The sequence below is a fragment of the Ochotona princeps genome, chromosome 22 (genome assembly GCF_030435755.1).
Source record: "Ochotona princeps isolate mOchPri1 chromosome 22, mOchPri1.hap1, whole genome shotgun sequence".
In the NCBI taxonomy this organism is placed as follows: Eukaryota; Metazoa; Chordata; class Mammalia; order Lagomorpha; family Ochotonidae; genus Ochotona; species Ochotona princeps.
Genome location: NC_080853.1, coordinates 27,003,921 through 27,025,402, shown reverse-complemented (window position 1 = coordinate 27,025,402; position 21,482 = coordinate 27,003,921). Strand labels below are relative to the sequence as shown.

Below are 21,482 nucleotides of genomic sequence, written 5' to 3'. Positions count from 1 at the left end.
CAGTGTAATGTCAACCCCCATTTCACCCCCAAAGATGAGAATAACATCGCATTTCCTCTAGTCCTGTTTTGATAACTAAAATGAAAGTTCGCCATGGCAACTGTCAGTTAATACATGAAGTTTTCAATCAAACTCTGTTGGAGGGAAAAAAAAAACTTGTGAAGTCCCTTATCAAGAATTTTTAAATTAAAGAAAAGCAAGACACTAGTTTAAGATTTAACATTTGTTTGAATCACGGATGATATCTACAGAAAAATGTTCTGGCTTAAGCCTTGTGTTTAAGTCTATGTAGGTTGTTGAATCACAGATCTATGCCAAACTTTAGCTCAGCATGATGACAGGTGAATTTCAAGTTGAGTCTCAGTGTATGTGGGGGTTTATCAAGAAGAAAACATCTTTAAACTTCAACGTAATTTTGAGCCATACTGGTAACTATTTAAATAAGATTGCACTAACTCTTCGTTCTTCTGAGGAGTGAGAGCCCAAAGTTCTCTCTCTACCCACAAGAAGACCAAAGGAAAAAAAATCAGAACATTCATAAGCTTCTAGTGAGGATAAGATCTGCCCCTCCTTCCTTTAGAAAACTTAGCCATGAGGAAAAAAGAACAAAACCAAAAGACAACCAAAAAAAACACTTCTATTTGCTTTTTAAGTTGTGTGTATACTGCTATACTTTGTATATGCCAAGGGATTCAAAGAGCATAAAATAATTATTTTGTCCTTCCCTAATATGTTTACTGTCCCCCTCATGTGATGATAAAAACCCAGATTCACATCTAGTTTGCTTAAGTACATGTTTTAAAAATCCCTCACTTAGGACAATGCAGCGGTGTAATAGGCTGATTCTTCTCCAAAGTGCTGGCATGCTATACAAGCATGGGTTCATGTCCGGGCTGCTCCACTTCTGATCACGCTCCCTGCTTATGATCTGGGAAAGCAATTGAGGATGACTCAAGGCCTTGGGTCCCTTTCCACATGGAAGCCAAGCTCCTGGCTTCCAGCTTCAGATCTACTCAGCTCCAGCAACACAGGCCATTTGGGAAGTGAAACAGTGGATGGAAGACCTATCTCTGTCTCTCCTTCTCTCTCTGCAAAAATCCACCGTTCAAATAAAAGACAAAGAGATCTTTGAAAAATCTATTTCTAAATATCATAATCTCATATTAGCAAAAAATCATGGGTGGTGCATACAGTTATGGGCTCTCAAGCCATGGAAAGGAGATGGTCAAGACATATACATGTTGGCCAATACTGTGACTGTTGATATTTTTTGAATAATTTGCTTTCTTCTGTAACATACTTTTAAAGTCATTCCAAAAAACAAATCTCAAGAAGGGAGGTTGGAAATGTTTGCTATCTTTGATGTCATGTTCCATTGTCTAGAAGGCAGTAAATGCATCTTTACATTGTTCGGGCAGGTCTGACTGAGTTCAGTTTTATGAAGAAATGATATTGTCTCCCTTTTATAAAACTAAAGCATCATGCAAGTCATTCAGATTTTCTTTGAAAATATAGAGAAGGTGTTTTTGTGAAAGTGAAGCTCAAACCTAGCACAATGCGTAAATTTCTGCAAGGGCACCTTTGTGTGCTGCCAACTTTCTTGCCTGAAGTCTTACTGGCTTCACCATGAAAGGTGTACCAAATGTATGAATTGTGTCTGTTGTGGGTTCTTAAGGTAGGAGCCATCAAGATGGAAGCAGAAATGCAGGAAACCTAAGCTTTTGACTTGTGAAGTGTTCTCTAGCGGCCACAGCTGTGGTATAGCAGACATTCCTCATTAGAGTTCCAAATCAAGCTCTTACTACTATGCTTCTGATTCAACTTCCTGCTGATGCGCCTGGCCAAACTGCATGGACTAACATTTCTGGTGGCTGGCTTCAGTGTAGCTACTTGCTGGGTCATTCCACAAATGGCCGTGTACTATGGTGGCCATTTAGAAAGCGAACCAACAAAATCAACAAACAAAAGATCTCTCTCTCTTTTTCTCTCCCTCCCTCTCTCTCCCTCTCTGTCTCAGTCTGTGTATCTGTCATTACCTTTCCACTAATATTTATTTTAAAAACACACACTTTTTAAAAAGTGGATGTGCAGTGGGAGGTGAAAGGAGAGAAGAGGAGAAGGAGGATTAGATAAGAACCTTCATTTGCAGTCAGAGAAATGTCTAGAGGCCCAGGCTGAGGATTGAGGGCAGACTTGACTGGCATCTGTTTTCCTCTTCCCTCATGCTCAGCTGCTGACTGCCAGCAGCCTGGAGAGAAAGTGACTTTGGCATGAACACAGAACTGCCATGGCCCAGAAGTATAACTGACAACGAGCTTTTCAGCCAGGAGGAGTCATTTCTAACTTAAAAAGATACATTATGTAGCTTCCTCTATATGGCTTTTACATGATGTTGGGGTTCCCAGTGATACCTTATGACAGTCTGTCATCTCCTTGTAGGTCAGCACCAGTCAAGGAGGCAAAGCTGTGGGAAAAGTGGAAATCCCAACAGTAGTTTGATTCCTAATGTTGTCAGCACAGCATCTGGTTGCCCAGCCTCTACATAGGCTTTCTAATGGCGGGTTTCATTCCCAGGTGAGACTGAATTCCTGCCTGCTCATGATCAAGTGCTGGTATCCTTGGTTAGCTGAACAGCCTGTCCCAGGGAGCTTCTGGCATGGAGAGCAGGCCAGTGCACACCCTCTCTGTAAGCAGATGGATTTGAGAGAGTACTTGTTAACGGGCTGTCCCTTCTCCTGGGCTCATTATCAGTGAAGAAAGAGGGGAGGGGAGACACAGCAGCCCATGTTCCCTTTCCCCTGGGTGAGAAGCAAAGGAAGAAATACTTCCTCCTAACAGTAAAGAAGAGAAATTGTGTCTGTAAACGTCTGACGCCCTGTTAGCGTTTGGCTGTTATTATTATCATCATAAGCAAGACTGTCATAGGATGCACATTACCCAACTCATTGAAAAGCACAGAAAATGTATAAACTTATTCAGAGAACAGTTAGAACCATGGAGAAGGCCAACAGGTCTACCTGATTCAAGATACTGATCTGCTTTAATGTCTCTGATTGGCAGAGTAACAAGGTCTTCTTTTTCACTGTCTTGAAGTCATTTCCTGTGCAACGTCTTCAGATCCTGATTGGGAAATGAGCTAAGGGCAAAACCACCATTACCTTTTCCCCAAAAGTGGCTCCATCCTATGAGTGAGCTACCTCAACAGGTGTTTACAGAGTGTGATTGTGCAACCCTTTCTGAGCCTTTCACAGCATGTAATAAACCATGGTGGTCACACCCCCTTTAATTAGGAAGGGTGTTCTCACCAGCTTTTCCTTCCAATGTGCAGAGTCTTCTTTTACTTTCTATAGAATCTGCTCCCATTAGGAATACCATCCCTTGAGGAAGTGTGGCTTCCCTGCCTCCACATACAGAATCTGAAAATCTGTTGTGAGGATCGGGGGTGGAGGGAAAGGTTGAGACCAGGGACATGATTTCTGTGGCGTCACAAGACAATGTAAATGTTAGTCGCCCTGCTGAAACATGGGAGGTTGCTCCTGTGTTCCTAAGGTGGTTTCAAATGCAAGTCAGTAAAAATTGCTGGGGAAAGTGGGAGAGACAGCCCAGTCTGATGGGCTGCTGTAGATAATTCCATGATCACTGTGCTGGTTACAGATCCGTGTTTCTGTTTTGACACATGGTCTTATGTACCTGAATTTCTGCCATGTTCTATGGCGTAGGTTTCATTTGCTGTCAGAACACGGAGAGGGACGATCATTCTTCCCTGTGGATATGCAAATAGAATTTCATGCCACGGGGTAGGGGATGTGTTTTAACATGGAGTCAACCCTTCTTTTTCTACAGTTTTCTCCCTTCTCAGAAATATCAATCTTTTTCCAGCTTCTCTCTCTCTCTCTCTCTGACCCCTCCTCTAAGAATTCATATATTTTTACTTATAGATCATGCATCATAAGGCTCCTCGAGTTAGTTCCAGTCTCACCTCTCTACCCCCTCAGGATTCTCCATCCTACTTGCCATTATTAGTAGTTACCTCAGTTTATCTTTTTTTTTTTTTAAAGATTTATTGTTATTGGAAAGCTGGATATACAGAGAGGAGGAGAGACAGAGAGGAAGATCTTCCGTCCGATGTTTCACTCCCCAAGTGAGCCGCAACGGGCCGGTGTGCGCCAATCCGAAGCCAGGAACCAGGAACCTCTTCCAGGTCTCCCACTTGGGTGCAGGGTCCCAAAGCTTTGGGCCGTCCTCGACTGCTTTCCCAGGCCACAACCAGGGAGCTGGATGGGAAGTGGAGCTGCCGGGATTAGAACCGGCGCCCATATGGGATCCCGGGGCGTTCAAGGCAAGGACTTTAGCTGCTAGGCCATGCCGCCGGGCCCTACCTCAGTTTATCTTAAGACACACACTCGCAGAAAGGATGATAGAAAGCAAACTCACCCAGATTTGCCAACATATGTAACCACAACTATATATAGATCCAGGAGAATATGATCGAATTTTCTCATTTTACAGATTCTTATTTATTGATTCAACTTTAAATAATTTAGGCCAGTTTTTTTTTTTTAATTTTAATAGAAAAGATTTGGAGGAGGGGGAATGTCATGATCCAACAACCTCCTTAATAAAGAATTCTCTTCTTATCCTTGTTCCTTCATTCTTCAGAAATAAATCCTCTGGCAGTTCGTTTAGAGTTCCCTCAAAGTTTGAAAAGGTTATTCTTTCCCCTTACGTACAGGATGGGTTGTTTCCTTCATGCAGCATTTTGAAGATATTTTCCCACATTCTCAGCAATTCTGCATGTTGTTGAGAAGAGCAGTCTCTCGGTGTAATTGCTGCTTCTTTTGGCTCATTTACTTGTCCCTCCTTGTCACTCTTTCTACTTCCCGTCTTTCAGGCTCCAGGACTCCCTTGTGACAGATGGAAATAGATGTGGGTTTCCTCTTACTTCTCCTTCCTAGAACTTGTTCTCCTAGGATCTGGGAGAGGGCAAATGTGGTTACTTTCTAACAGTTCTCACCTATTGCTTCATCAGGCATTACCTTCCAACTGCCTTTCCTGTCCTTCATGACGTTTAACCCAGGGTATTGTTTGTGTGTGTGTTGACTCTCTTTTTGGTGCTCTCTAGGCATTTGTTTTTTTTCAAATATGTCATGCAGTTTGATAATTTTAATTCTGTTCTCTTTCATCTGAATTTTAACACTTTATATTGTCAAATGTTCAATCATGATTTTTAGTTTTTAAATTTATTTGGTGCTTTCTCAAATAAACTTGCCTAATCCTGTATATAACCGACTCAAAATATATTTTTACTGAAATTTCAATAATTGTTCTTCATGAAAGTTTGTTGCTATAATTTCTCGGCTTTGGAAATGCATGTTCATTGCTATTTTCTCATAGATTGTGTCCTTTTGACTGTCAAGTTTCTTGGATTTTTATTTATGCTAATTTTTTGAAGTTGATGTATGACCTTGGTTACTTACATTTTTGCTTTCTGAAATGCCCAAATATAGCAATTTAGCAATGGTAAAACTACATGTTTGGCTTAGAGAGTTGCTTTTGGTTTTGTTTGCAAGTGCTTCTTAAACCAGATTAGTGCATTGTGAGATTAGGAAATCTCAACACAGAAAGTTTTCTTCCTTTCCCCCTCTCCAACTGCAAATAAAACTGAAATGGGCAAATGTCCCACTCTAGTCATTAACCCAATTACCACCCCTCTTAATGCCTCACAGATGTGGGTTATTGAAACCCAAGACCTAGTTAGGTTCCTCACAGATTGTTCCTGAGTCTACTCATCCATGCCACCTGGTAACGTGCTAGAAGTACCAAGTGTAGGCTTCCTTCCTAGACCAATTGAAGAAGAAACCAGTGAGGCCAGTAACCTGAGTTATTGAAAGCCCGCCAAGTAGTTCAGATATGTGCTTAACTTTAAGAACTTGTGCTCTCAATTCTAGACATCAGAGCTTGGAACATGCTACAAAGTAAATACTGAGTTCAGTGCTTGCTTAAAACTCTGTATTTAGGTAGCTTTGTCATTTCTGGGATAAGAATTTCCTTTGTAAAGACACCAGCTGCATGTGTTCCATAGTCAGATATATGCGCATGTATATAAATAGATGTAAATAGATACATAGACAGGCTTGGAAAGTAAACACAAAGTTTACAATGATCAGAACACTTCACTAAAAACATGGAAAATGGAACTGAAAGATAACTTTATTGTGGTACAAAATATTTTTTCAGTCCATGCATTTTTAATGATATTAATTTTACATGGGATTTTTGATGATCATACATACTCACAGGTATGTATGTACATAATAATTTAGAAAGATGTATATTAAGTTGACCTCAGGAATTTATTTGAAAAGGGACAGGTAAGATTTTTGGAGAGTTGAATATTCTACTTCCTAAATGTATGTGTAACTGAATATGTATAATATAAATATTACAAATATATCATGAATTCTGGCCCCAGCACGATGGCTCAGTGACTAAATCCATGCCTTGCATACACCAGGATCCCATGTGGGCACTGGTTCATGTCCCATCCAGCTTCCTGCTTGCAGCCTGGGAAAGCAGTAGAGGACTGACCAAAGTCTTAGGACCCTGCACCTATGTGGGTAGTGTATGGAGGAGTCTCCTTGCTCCTAGCTTCAGATCAGCTCAGCTCTGGCTGTTGCTGCCACTTCTGGAGTGAACCAGTGAGCAGAAGATCTTTCTCTATGTCTATCCTTCTCTCTATAAATCTGCCTTTCCAATAAAAATATTTAAAAAATAAAATATATAGTGAATTCCTTAATATTTAAAAAACAAAGCATGTTTTCCTAAAAGCTTCATGTTGCTCTAATTGGTGGTAGCACATTTATAACAATAATTATGTACAAAGCCTTTAGTGCCTTTTCATAATGTACATGTGCAAAGCCTTTAGTGCCTTTTCCATATTTTTATGAAAAGCGGTGGCATTAAAATTTTTTAAAAGATTTATTTATTTTTATTGGAAAGTCAGATATACAGAGAGGAGAGACAGAGAGGAAGCTCTTCCATTCAATGATTGACTCCCCAAGTGACCGCAATGGCCGGAATTGTGCCAATCCAAAGCCAGAAGCCAGGACCTTCCTCCAGGTCCCCTACATGGGAGCAGGGTTCCATGGCCTTGGGCCATCCTCGACTGCTTTCCCAGGCCACAAGCAGGGAGCTGGATGGGAAGTGGAGCCACCGGGACATGAACTGGCACCTATATGGGATTCTGGTGCATGCAAGGCAAGGACTTTAACCACTAGGCTACCACACCAAGCCCAAGCAGTAGCACTTTGACTCTTGGTCTTCAATTCTATTTGCACAAAATGTTCAACACACATGTGATGCTTTTTCTTTAGGAAACCTAACATTTGTGATAGTAAATCAAGCTGTCTTATACTATACTTTAAAATAATATATCTCTTTTATCAGGTGGAATTATACGTGGAAACATTTTAAAAACTGGACAGCATTCTATAAGTTTGAAGGAAGTGGTATTAGTAGTAGAAATGCTCTCATTTTAATAAGATCATTTTTATGAATACAAGAACTATTTGGAATATGCCTCATATTTTTTGAGAGGCAGAATTTTCTCACTGTGCATATTAAAGCATCGTGTGACATGCTGTTTTGTGAGAGGCTGGGCAGAGGGACAGTCTTTCAGATGCCATGCAGCACTTCATGCATTATATTCATAAGCATGATCTTTAATTTAATTTTTTTGACAAGTGCAGTAGAGGGTAAAATCAGGTAGTCATAATTTTGACTTGGCCATCACTCAAATGAATTCAGTGATTGACCAGGTATTGAAAAAAAAACGCTTATGAAGAAGAGGTTTGTTTTATACTGCAGACCGCAAAAACACCAAGAATTTATGCAACATGTAAATTTGCATTGTGAACATCAGATTTAAATAAACGCCTGTTTTACCATGTTGCTTTAATTATAGCTCCTAAAAATTATTTACCTATTTGCAAGGCAGAGAGAGAGAGCAAGCTCCAGTCCAGTGCTTTATTTCCCAAATGCCTGCAACAGCTGAGAGTGGGCACGGACCAAAGCCAGGAACTCAATCCAAGTCTCCCTTGAGAAAAGCAAGGACTTAATTGCTGAAGCCATCACTGCTGCCTCCCGGATTCTGTGTTGGAGAGAAGTTACGGCAGGGAAACCACCATTAAGAGTTGAACTCAAGCACTACCATGTGGAAGGCAGGCATTTTAAACACTAGGCTAAATGCCCATTCCAATTAGATTCTTTGTATTCTGTTTGATTTAGGGCCATTTTGAGCCGTCCCCATCTTGCAAATTAGTGGGAGGACCCAACACTTTATTTCATTTATAGCAGTGCTTACCACACTTGCTCATTAAGCACAAACTGACGGTCGCACAGTCTCTGTTTTAGATTCAACTCTAAGATTTTTAAATGGGATTTAAGGAATGTGAGCATGAAGGCATTTGCTTTAGTGAGAAAGACTAAACCTGCTGCAGTAGAGAAACCACAGGTCATGTTTGACCCACATCATCCCAGGTTATCCCAGTTCTCATTACCACCCATTAATAATACTCTCTTTTACCCTTGGGCGTGTCTAACCTAAAATTTAGTTTACTCATATATTCCCCAGGGACACACACATACTACGTGGGTCTGTAGACAGAGTTCTAAGTCACACCTGGAACAAAGCAAGCAAAATGTTTTGCATTTGGAATTAGGAAGTACTCCCTTCTGCCAAAAACTCATCCTGACTTGTTTTATCAAGTCTTATTCCTTTAAATATGAGCCAGATAATTCTGCAAGCAGAGCTAAGAGTTAAAAGGCACCGCATAAAATTTTCTAGGATTTTTTTTCTCTTTTTCTGAAATTTCACTCAACACTTTTCTTGCCTCAGTCCTCTCCCCCAGTCCATGCATTCTCATCCCAAATGGACTTTTTTCCAGTTAGTCTTCTTTCTGCTCCCATTGCTCCTGATCCTCAAGCCTAGCTGCCCAAGAAGCTAATATAACTCTAATATTTGCATAATCACACAGGTCAGTCATTCCTCAGCCTTCACTTATGGCCTCTAAAACTTGGTGGAAGGCTTCGGGTTAGGTGCTGGAAGGAGGCGACAGACTCTGGCTGGTGAATGACTTTTCAGATCTTTTGGGTTTCTGAGCTTAGACGGTTGGGGCTAAGGACAGAAATAAAGAGTTTACTGGAGCAAGAGACACTTCATGGTGAGACTCAAGCTGCCGGGAAGAGAGAGAGAATTGTTCTGATTTGGGAGAGGTTTTAAAGAAAAAGCGGGTGGAATTCCCAGGCCTGATGGATGTGGTATGTGATAGGAACAGAGGAGGCAAGAACGAATCTTTTCATCCTTTCCCCAGCTACCAAAACAACAATACCAGCTGTATCCCCGGTATATAAGGGTACTTCCAAACATGTATGAAATTGAATTGAAAGATAAGTATTTTGCTGCAAAAATTTTTTTGAAATCCATGCTTATAAGAAGTCTTCCCATCGTTCATGCAAAAATTCATGCAATGAAAAATGGATGTCAAGTTTTTTTTTTTATGAAAACAAACATTATCATCTAATTCCACTTTCCACAAGCTGTTTGTAATGTCCACTTAATTCAAACATTATGGAGAAAGTTTATTTCCAATTCAGCCAAAGCAAAATGTTCAGGAGTAAGAAAGAGTCTCATAAATAACACCAAATAAAGAAAAAGCACACATGATTGGCAATGAAGACAGGGAATAAGAAGAATATTTTAGATGATCTGGATACTGTAAATACCAGAATGTTCTCCTCCACACATTATTTTGATGGTTTCTCAATCCACAGCTTCCCAGTGAAGAATGACCATGGGGTTGCTTTCATTTATGATTTCCAAGCTCAGGGTAAAAAAGAATAAAAGGAAGGAGAAGGGAAAAGGGAAACATGGGGAGTAAGGGAAGGAAAACCATTCTTGCAGTCTAGTTCAAGGAGCTCCGAAGATGGAGGCAGGACACCTGAATTCTGTTTTCACTGAAACCAGAGGTTATGATGTGATCCCTAACGCAATGTCTCTGAGGTCCCATTTAGATATCAAATTCTATGAGCCCATGTGAGCCTACTATTCGTGAAATTGGTTCTTTATGAGTGCTTTCCTTCATGCCTTGTAAGTAATGCTGAAGTTCTGAATCATAGCTGTTAGTAGCCAAGTGGGCCTCCGAGAACATCTAGAGCAACACTCCTCATTTCACAGATGTGGAGACTGTCTCTTTTAAATGTCTTCCAAAATTGCCTAGGAGCCTTGTGAAAGTTGACACTAAGTCAACTCCTTTAAAAGCCAAAGAAAGGGTCCATATGTTAGAAATACACAGTGAATCTCTGAATAATATTTTTGAAGGTGTCTTCCTTTAAGTGTATAGATGACTGTAAGTAACTCAGACTGTATTATTTAGCCATTTAGCTTTTGCTGTCCAGTGCTGAGCTTAAACAATAAGTCAGGCTGATGCACTTGCCTTTGTTTTGTTAAAAGTTCAGTTGATAGAGCTGTGACATGAGGATGATCTTTTCTTTTTCCCCAAGAGTGGCAGCATGCTGATAATATCAAGTACTAAATTTGGATAGAGAAGGGCTTTGCTTTGCTTTGTCTTTATAAAGAAGTATGACTTTTTTGAGCACTACTGGTTTTCCACATTAGGATTTTGCCATTATATTACAAGATTTCAATTTTCTATGCAACAAAGTTGTGCTCTGCTATTATACCAGAGAGAGCCTTTAAACTGCCCACTTGTGCTAAAATTGCCTGGATGCATGGCACACTCTCCTAGTGCCTAGTCAAAGTGTGCCTGTTCCCTCCTGTCACTTCGAAGCCCTCAGAGACAGTCTTAGGCAAAAGATTTCACCTCCAGGGATCACCCTGCCTGAGGAATGAAAGTGAGTAAACCAGGGTACTCTGTTCCCCTTGGACACAAACATCATCAGACGCACTTGAACCACTCCTCAATTCTCCATCCAGAGAATTCCCCACTGTCCTCCCAACAGTCAGGCAAGAAGACAGTAGGTACGTGGTATGAGAGTAAGGCAGGAAAGGGATGAAGACTTGAGGAAGCTGGCTCTTGATGTGGGCTAAAAGTGGGGCAGTTTTGCCAAGTGCTTGGTGAACACTTGGAAACTGCTACTCTTAGGGGAACATCTGTCCTCAGTTTAGAAAAGCCACTATGGTTGAAAGCTGAAAATGCAGATTCTTATACCTAGTTTCAGCTCCTTCTCAGGTCACACATTGGCATTTTAACTACGTACTACGAATCTTTGGAGTATTTCTAATTTTTTGTCATTACATATTTTAATTAACCTCAAATTTATAAGGAAAATTTATCCTGACCTGTTTGAGATTAAAATGACAATCTGTTACCTTTCACCCCCAAATATTTCATCAGCATTTCTACAACCATCACCGTCTGTAGCTACATGAGGACAATAAAAAGCTCAAAATAAGGGCATGAACAATGATGCATTAGTATCATACGATTTTCCAACTCTTTCAAACTTTTTGCCAATTTCCCCAACAATGTCTTTTATTGCAAAATATCTAGTTCTGGCCAAATCACTTTAATCTCCCCTAGCGTAGAAAGCACCTGCTTTGACTTTTGTGTTCTTGTGCTTTCTGAAGATTGCAGGTCAGCTAGCTGTACTGCAGAATATTTCCACCCTCGGTTTGTCTGATGCTTCCTTATGACTAGATTCAGATCTTTTGTAGAACTGTCAAAGAAGTAAGAATTGTGTTGATCACAGAAGACTCTGAGATATCCATGGAGTCCATATACCCTCCATATACCTTCCATTGCAGTAATGACCAAGAGAACAAACTTCCTAACTTTGCTTAAACTTGCTGTGATATGCCCCAGCATAGTTTCATGTGAGAATGTAGGAGAACCCCAAATTCTATTTCATGTTTAGAGTTGCTGAAAGCCTTCATTAAGCCCTTTTGTTTTGTTTTGTTTTGTTTTCGAAGTTTTCTTCTTTATTGTGCAGCATCAACTTGACAAATTAGCAAAAGGTCAATATGCATATGTAGCTTACCCTTAGATTGTTATTTATTCTTTGAAAACATAAGGGTCATCCTTATACCAATGACAAGGTTCTCCATACTGTGGGTGGTCATTTTGTTAATTCCTCTCATTCATCCTTCTGCTGGATGGATGATTTCCCTGGATTGCCCACATATCTGCCATCTGTTCCTATACACATCCTAAGGTCTAAAGCATAGAAGTCAGGAACAATGTTAATAAACCCTGTACGCTCAATCACCTTCGTTTGCCTCTCCACATTATTCTTTAGTTGACTTTTTGCCCGAACACTCTCCTTTGTGGGACTGTAATGATTGGACTTGCTTGCGCTTGAGATTCAGGTTGGTTAAGCAGTGTTACCCGAATTCTCTTTCACCTCCATGATCCTTAAAGAGTTGTGTTGGATAATTTTTTTTTTCATAAGTGTCTCTTCTCACCATAAAATTTCAAGACCATAAATATGTTGAATATCTGTTTGTGTACTTTGGCCTTTGGAGAACACAGACCATTGTAATATTAAGTTATATTGTTAGATTTGCTCTGCCAAGAAAAAAAAAAAAAAAGACTGACCCACACTGAGAAGACATGGGCTAGATAGATGGAAAGTGCTCACAGGGGATTGAAGGGTTAAAAACAAAGCAGAACATTGAGAGCATTTGTTCTCCTGGATTGCAGAATTTACTGTCTTTCTCCACACAAGGACACAGCATTTAAAAGTGACATTTTCCATCTCTGGTTCCCTAGATTTTGTCTATATATTTTAAAATATGCCTCTGTGAAATTCCTGATACCTCTTTGAATGTGCCCCTACTTCCTGCTAGGATCTCGGCTGACCTCTCACCATGGCACCTCCGTCATTTACTCTTTTCTATTTTGAGTTTTCCTCTCCTTGGAGTCTTCACTCAGCAATAATATTTATCCTTCGAAATACATCTTTTTGTTAGTGGTTCATTTTTCTTCATCTCTCTTATTTTTCTCTTATTGCATATTCATTGCATTGCATGGATTTGTAGTGGAATAATAAACTATGGACACTTAAGCCCTAGCATGCTTGAATCATTTTCTTTCTCACTTTACGAAATGTTACAACCACCCAGACAGGCAGACTTTTCAGTACTCTTTCCCTGAGAGTTATTGATCTTACTGTCAGGGCAAGTAGATGGGCCTTGCTGTGGAGAATGTAGATCTGTAACTAATTACTTTAAAATGTGTTGTTTTAAAAATAACAGCATTGGGGCCAGCATGAGTGACAGAGTGTGTTAATCCTCCACCTGTGTTGCCAGCATCCCCTATGGATGCCAGTTTAAGTTCCAACTGTTCTACTTTCAATACAGTTTCCTGTTAATGCAACTAGGAGAGCCGTAGAAAATAGCCTAAGTGCTTGGGCTCCTGCACCCATTTGGGAGATCTGGAAGAAGTTCCAAACTCCTGACTTCAGCCTGGCCCAGCCCAGCCCTGCCCCACCCCGCCCTGCCCCACCCAGCCCCACCCAGCCCAGCCCAGCCCAGGCCATTGTACCCCTTTGTGGAGTGAACCAGTGGAAGGAACTCTGCTTTTCAAATAGAAAGTAAAATTCGCATTTATTGTACCTCTTTATCTTCCCTAAATTGGCTTTCTATCAAACAATGTAGAACACTTTTGGGCATCTGACTTAGTACAAGAGTCTTAAGGTACTCCCAGAGAAAGAGTTATTTGGCATCTTTATTATCTTCTGTGAATTAACCTTCAAACTCAGTCAGTATCTTTCTTCAAAAAATATTTCCTTTAAGGCCCGACACTGTGGCCTAGTAGCTGAAGGCCTCCCCTTGAATGTGCCAGGATCCCTTATGGGTGCCAGTTTTAATCCCGGTGACCCCGCTTCCCATCCATCTCCCTGCTTGTGGCCTGGGAAAGCAGTTGAGGATGGCCCAAAGCCTTGGAATCCTGCACCAGCATGGGAGACCTGGAGGAGGTCCCGGGCTCCTGACCGGATTGGCTCAGCTCCGGCTAAATAATCAGACAATCTTCCTCTCTTCTTCTTTCTGTATATCAGACTTTGCAATAAAAGTGGGTAAATCTTTAAAAATAAGCAAATAAAAAAATTAAAAAACTTGTTTTATTTTTCTGGGAAAGCCAGCTATACAGAGAGGAGGAGAGACAGAGAGGAAGAGCTTCTGTCTGTTGATTTACTCCCCAAGCAGCCGAGATGGCCAGAGCTGAGCTGATCTGAAGCCAGGAGCCCAGAACCTCTTCCGGGTCTCCCATGGGTGCAGGGCCCCAAAGTTTTGGGCTGTCCTTGACTGCTGTCCCAGTTCACAAACAGGAAGTTGGATAAGAATTGGGGCCTCCAGGATTAGAACCAGCACCCAGACAAGATCCCAGCGTATGCACAGCAAAGACTTTAGCTTCTAGGCCACTGTACCGGGCCCATCCAGTATCTTCTGATGACATTCTATTGGTTGAAGTAGTTAAAAATAAAATCCTAGGTTCAAGGGGAAAGTATGTAGACTCTGCCTCTTAATGAAGGCTATATAGATCCTACCTCTTACTGCGGAGGAGTGTCAATGTCACATTGTTTAAAAAAAAAAATAAAAAACAAAACAGGAGAGACCTTTGAGCAATGGTTAAGATGTCACTTAAGCCACCTGTATCCCATCCAGTTTCTTGCTGATGTTCATGTTGGGAGGCAGCAGGTGATGGGTCAAATACGTATGTGTCTGATACCAATATGGTAGACCTAGATTGAGCTCTGGGTTCCTGAATTCAGTCTGGCCAAGCCCTGGCTATTGCAAGTATCTGAGAAGTGAGTCTCTATGTGGAAACTAACTCTCTCTCTCTCTCTCTCTCTCTCTCTCTCTCTCTCCATCCCTATATCTAGCCCTGGCTCTGTCTCTAGCTCTCTCTCCTTTACATTGTCCATTTAAATGAAACAGAAATAAAAAACACAGAAAGCAACACAAGGGATGGGATATGAATTGGTACAGCCATTTTTGCAAAACATAATCTGCTTCAGTATCCATCATATATAAAAACATATGTATATAAGTAAATAAATTGATTTTGTAGCCAAATGGAATGTGGATGAGAATAAAAAAGAAGACTATTAGTGGAAAGCAAGCAAGAAAGGAAAACATGAATATTGGCATCTTAATATAGACCCGGTATCCTCATGTATTCTGAAATCAAGTTTCAAGGGTATGTAAACCCAGAGTACACACCCTAAGGCAATTAAGATTTCACATTCTTGTCCATGCTGAGTGAGCTTAATAAGGGTCTGGTTTCTGCAAATGCAATATTCAGTCTATATGTTGTTTGTGATCACTTCTAAAACCCTGATTCTGTGAAAAGTTGAAGCTCAATTCCACCCACATATATACAACACTCTTGTTCCTGCTGAAAGTCATTCTCCCACAAAACTTGCTGACTCTAAACCCTATTGCTTTTGCTGAGAGGACAGTCACACTCTGCTGTCAGTGCAGCTCGACTAAATCAAGTGTGAGATTCACGTCCTCGGTGGCACCCAACGTTATTTCAAGAGTTATTCTTCCTTTGTATATGAAAATTAACATTTTGAATGTGTGCCATCAGAAAAGTAATAGGAAATTGGGGATTGTACTGCAGCCAACTTGGAAGATTATGTGTATATATATATATATATATATATATATATATATATATATATATATACAGAAACTAGCATATACATGCATGTGTATATATCTGTATATATACAAATCTATAACTGGCACTGTTCTTTCTAAAAGACAGTTTTGCTTAAAACTGTTCTTTCTAAAAGATGAGGGCATAAGAACACTGAATCCATAGGCTAGGAAATAAAAAAGGAATGGAGAATAAAATAAAAAATAATCTCTTTGGAAAGTTAGTATGCAATGATATACTTCATTGCTTCCTGATGAAGGTCATGAGAGAATTTCTTGTGGATGAAGACCTGAAATGATGAAGCTACAAACCAGTTCATGGATGCAGACTTTTAAAACTTATTTGAAAGGGAAGGAGAGACAGAATGAAACACTGTTCTCATGCATTGGTACTCCCCAAATGCCTACAGTGGAACGTGCTCAGAGCTGAAACTGGGAGCCGGAAATTCAATCCTGCTCTCCCATGAGGATGAGGAGGCAGGAACTCAGCTTCTCAAACCGTTAGCATGCTTCCCAGGAAGGTAGAATGAAGAGCACAGCCGGAACTTCTACGCAGGCACATCAAACTGGAATGCACGTGTCCCAAATGGCTTCTTGACCACCAGGCCAAATACTCACCCCATGGATATTCTTAAATAAGTACTTTTTAGAATTCCCAGTGTGATACTGTTGGGGGATAACATGTGAGAGTAATAAGCAACAAACTTCATAGAGGCCAATGCTCTCACATTAAAAAAAACTCAAATCCATATCTGGAAACTCCAGTGGAACTATAATAGAAAATGAAGCAACTCTGTCTCTCTTGTCTTCTTCTTCTATTGGTTCTGTTTCAGGTATCTTTCTCCTTTGTCTACTGCAGTGAAAATGATGTACTTCTGTCTCAGCAGCTATGCCAAAGATTTGAACTTGAGTTTTGTGGTCACTGATTAGTCTTATTGGGGTTAGGTGCCTATCAGGAATCAGTCAGTGTGGCCAGGGATGTGTAACACTCCCACCACGCCTGGATCACACAGAAGTTCTCGGACTTGGGGTAAAGACAACAGACACAGAAAGCTGTGGTTGAAGCCCAGTGACTGGGGCTTAGTAGTTCCCCCATATGAAAACAGGGTACCTAACAGCAGGAGAAAATGCATCGTGTCATTGGTGCTATGGAATGATTGAATTCTTCAACCAAATATAGATGCTTTTAAGATAGAGACAACAAAAGGTAAGAGAGTATGTTATGGATAGTCATATATCTTTTAAAAATCAATCCTTCCCTTCCCATTCTTGCTTGATTATGAAAGGTCAGAAGGCTTTTTTCAGGGAACTTTTGATACTACCTAAACACTTTGTTTTGAAGCATGCAGGGATGGAGAGAAGCTATAGAAAATGTGGATCCAATCAGAAATAAATGTAAAGGATTGTCTAGCGAGCACTGGCAAGCGAAAGAGATAAGAGCAAAGATAAATAAAATGAAAGTAAGTGTGGTAGGTTAAATGATAAAACACCAGAGGGTGAAATAAAGGTAAACCAATAGAGAAGCATATCATGACTGTATATAGCTATTGGCACGAATCCATAGGAAACATTGGGATTCAGAGACTAAGAAAAGTAGAAACAATGAGAGGAAGTAGTGACATTAAAAGGCAATGAGGAACTGACTTTGGAGATTTGGTTGTTTGTTTTTAAATATGTCATTCTACATTTCTAAGCATTTGACAGTGAGTCAACGGAATGCCAAATGTTCATTTTCAATGGCAGCCCCAGTAAATTGGGAAATTTGAACTTCTGTTTATACTCAGAAATTTTGGGAGTTTCGTAGTAACCTTTTCTTTGAAAACTTGATGTTTAAATATTGGCAGTCACAAGAAATCACTTACCTTCTCTGTTCAGTTGCTGCCAAATTTCTTTATCTACTGCCATTAAATTAGTGAATGTTAGCAACCTCACTGGCTGCTAACAACTTCACCAGCAACAAGTTGCAATAACTAGTGCCCTTCGGTACTGGTTTCCAATCATGAGTTCCTCTGCATACATTTCAGAAAACAGATCAGGCTAGTGCCTAATTTTATTATTTGTTTCCTTGTTTTCCATTTTCGGTATTTCCTCCTATTTATCTCTTTAGTATTTTGTAATTTTCATGGTATAGAGATCTGTGAAATTCTTGGTTACTTTTCTTCCAAGGTATTTAAATTTTTGTATCTACTGTGCATAGGACTAATTTTTTTAAATTTATTTGTAATTTATATGATGTTACCATAGTTATCAGAGTGGGATGGGTCAAGGGTTAGGGAAAAGTGGGTGTGATCATTGTTTCCAAATTTTCTGTTTCTCCTCCTTGTTTGGGGGGGATGGAGGGACAGTGGAGGAGGGCAGAGACCATACCCAGCCTCCTAGCCTCCCAGCCACTCCAGAACCCGGGGTGCAGAATAACCACTTTGTATCAAGCCAGGGTCCCAATGTAGCGCATACCCGGAGGATTCTGCCCAGGTGGTCTTGATAGTTCTGAAATGTTGTTGATCTTGCTGAGATGTCTTCAGAAGAGATTACTCAAATAGAAAGAGGATATTTGTTGGGACAGAGAATGTAAAGCAGATGAACCAAAGATATTAATGATTACATAATGAATTATTGGAAATTTAAATTCTAATTACAATAAAAAATCGTTATGTGATAATATTTTATATCATAAACCGCAGAAATTCTGTGGGTCAACGTCAGCTGGAGAGGCACCTTGCGTTGTGTCCTAATGGAAAGGGTTCAGGCTGCAGTGACAACCAGATGTGGCTTTAAATCCTAGCTCCACCAAGTCATGACTTGTACACTCTGAGGAGTCCCTTGATATCTCAGTTTTCTCATCTGTAAAATTGGAATTATAATTCTTATTTTCTAGAGTTGAAACGTAATTTGAAGTAAAGTTATTACAAAAAAGAATAAGCATCATAGCTGATCTTGTAAAGATATGTCACTAAAAATAATAGCGTATCAACTTTGTTAAAATCATCACTATTTCTTCTCAATGATTTATATCCATTTTTCCACTCCTCCCCTTGGAAAAAAATTCCAGAATATGAATGACTTCTCAAGAAGCTATGAGCTTTCAAGAAGCTCATAGATGCTTTACGTAGCAGTTAGAGCCACTTGAGTTGCTGGCTCCCATATCAGAGTGCCTGGGTTTGTATCCTGGCTGCACTCCCCATGTGCACCGAGTAGATCAGCAGACAGTAGCTCAAGCACCTGAGTCCCCGCCCCTCCCACGGGAGCCCAGCTTCAGCCTGACTCAGTCTTAGTTATGGGAATTCAGTAAGTGTGCCAGCAGGTGGAGACCCTCTCTCTTTCACTGCCTTTAACCACCACCCTCACTCATTCCATGTTCTGTTCCCTTTCTGTGTCTTTCTGCCTCTCCAAAAAAGTAAGTAAGTAAATAATAGTCTGGCTATTCAAAATTATGTCCAGGACAAGAAGAACATCTTACTAATTTCCCAAAGTATGGCAAATAATTTCCCCTGTTATATATGCTTTCTTTCCTAAAATATTATAACTTTTACTATGTCCTGTATAAAAACGTCCCTACCTGTCTATCTGGTCCTATCCCTTAAGTAAGTCTGCCATTATTTTTTCAACAGGTGCCAGCCAAAAAAGAATCACAAACCCTTAGGATCTAGCAGTGAAGTTTCAGCTGAGGAAATAAAAAGCCAGTTTCCTGAAAATTATAAAATAGATAAGTTGGGACTGTTATCTTTTCATTTGTGTCTTTTTTGCTTGCTTTATAGAACACTCTTTATTCTTCGTGTTGAAAAATTATCCATTATTACTGGCTGCTATCCACTTTTTATCTCAAAGGAAATAGATTTCTACTAGAAAACTTCAATTCTGGTCAAAGACAATATATCCATGTGTATATGTTAAAATATTCTATGTACTGAGCACAGTTATAGCCATAAAATCTCATACATATTTAGCCCTGAACGTGAAGCAGGTTATGGTATTATACAGAAACTGCATTTTTGTAGTACTGTGCTCTTGGTAAATATTTGTAAATGGCCAAATGAATGAATAAATAGATAAGCAAGTGAAACAAAAGCACCCTACGATGCCTATAAATCATTTCCCTTAAATGGAGTGTGCCACTTGTTTTCCTGAGGATATAATGGAAAAATTAGGATAAATCATTGTTTAGGGAACTAAGAGAGTGGTGAATATGGCAGTAAAATATTGCTCCAGAAACTGAATGCAGCGGTTACAGAAAGCCTCAATCCCATTCTTTCTGAGGACTGGCTGCCTTGTGTGTAACTGAGGTTTTGAAATCTTCTATTTCCTCAGGAGAGAACAGAGCTCAGAATATCAGACCCATGGTGATTTGTCCATAACTCACTCTACCACAGAGAAATTTCTTTTGTCCTTTGTAGCAAAGATATTTCAGAGAAGATGATTTTAGGCCGGTGTTAGACTGTGGCAAATTTATCGGGGTATTTTTTGAATGCAGAAAAGTGAGGTGAAAATCAGAATATGGGCATAGTCATAGTGCAGTTAAAGTGTAAGTTGTCACTTAACCACAGGCAATTTGGAAGACTTATTTAATTGGAAACTTTAATTGTATCAGATTTAAAAAAGTAAGGCAAGGAAGGCATCTATCTCAAAGTGTTTTGGGGTAAGGATGAGGTGAGAAAATGCATGTGAGACATGTAGCACAATGCCTAATCCTTACTACTGCAGTGATGTGTTTCCACTCTTATTTTTTTTTTCACAAAAGTGTGTGATTTTCCCCAGTTCGTCAACTCTTTGGATACCAACTTGGTAATCTACAATTTAATTATTTCTGACGCTGACTAGGCGACGTCTGGGCCACTTGTACTTTTGACACCCCAGCTGTGTACTCAGAGGGTTCCCAAGACCCCTTTTGTCTGTCTTGGTGATTCACTGGAAGTGGTTCACAGAACTCAGGGAAAACAGCTCACTTATGGCGGTCACTGTATCAGAAAGGGTTTTACAAAGGATATCAATGAGCAGCCGGCTGCAGCAGTAGCTACAGTGAAGTTCAGAAAGCGCCTAAACTCACAGGCTTCTGTTACCCCACAGGTGAGGTGCAGCATGTGGATAAGCTTATCAGCCTGAAGACTCCATAAACCCTGTTGTTTAGGGTCTCTGTGCAGGCCACGTTATTCAGGCATTGATGATAAATTCAGTCTCTATGTCTCTATTCCTTACTGGAGAAAGTAAGAATTCCTCCTCTAATGATATGATCAGCTTCTGTAGCAAGCAGTTCTCATCCTTAAAAAACGGATCACTGCAGGTCAGAATATCAGATTTTGGGTCCGATGCTGTGACCTAGCTGCTAAAATCCTAGCCTTGAATGCGCCGGGATCCCATATGGGTATCGATTCTAATCCCAGCAGCCCACTTCCTATCCAGCTCCCTGCTTGTGGCCTGGGAAAGCAGTCGAGGACGGCCCAAAGCTTTGGGACCCTGCACCCGCTTGGGAGACCCAGAAGAGCTCCCGGCTCCTGGTTTCGGATCAGCTCAGTACTGGCCATTGTGGCCACTTGGGGAGTGAATCATCAGATGGAAGATATACCTCTCTTCTCTCTATATATATCTGGCTTTCCAATAAAAATAACTAAATCTTTTTTTTTTAAAGATTTTATTATTATTGGAAAGCCGGATATACAGAGAGGTGGAGAGACAGAGAGGAAGATCTTCCACCCGATGTTTCACTCCCCAAGTGAGCCGCAAAGGGCCGATGCAAGCCGATCCGATGCCGGGAACCAGGAACCTCTTCCAGGTCTCCCACACGGGTGCAGGGTCCCGAGGTTTTGGG

The 21,482-nt window shown here is 40.4% G+C and overlaps 1 protein-coding gene across 1 annotated transcript in view; it reads left to right on the top strand.

Moving 5' to 3' along the window:
- MACROD2 (mono-ADP ribosylhydrolase 2) overlaps nt 1-19,394 on the top strand; it is a 1,523,237-nt gene extending 1,503,843 nt beyond the window's left edge. The window contains exon 11 of the mRNA XM_058679322.1: nt 19,291-19,394. Coding sequence (XP_058535305.1) covers nt 19,291-19,322 — 32 coding nt within the window. The 3' untranslated portion in view covers nt 19,323-19,394. The remainder of the gene's footprint in view (nt 1-19,290) is intronic.
- Nucleotides 19,395-21,482: the final 2,088 nt, after the last annotated feature.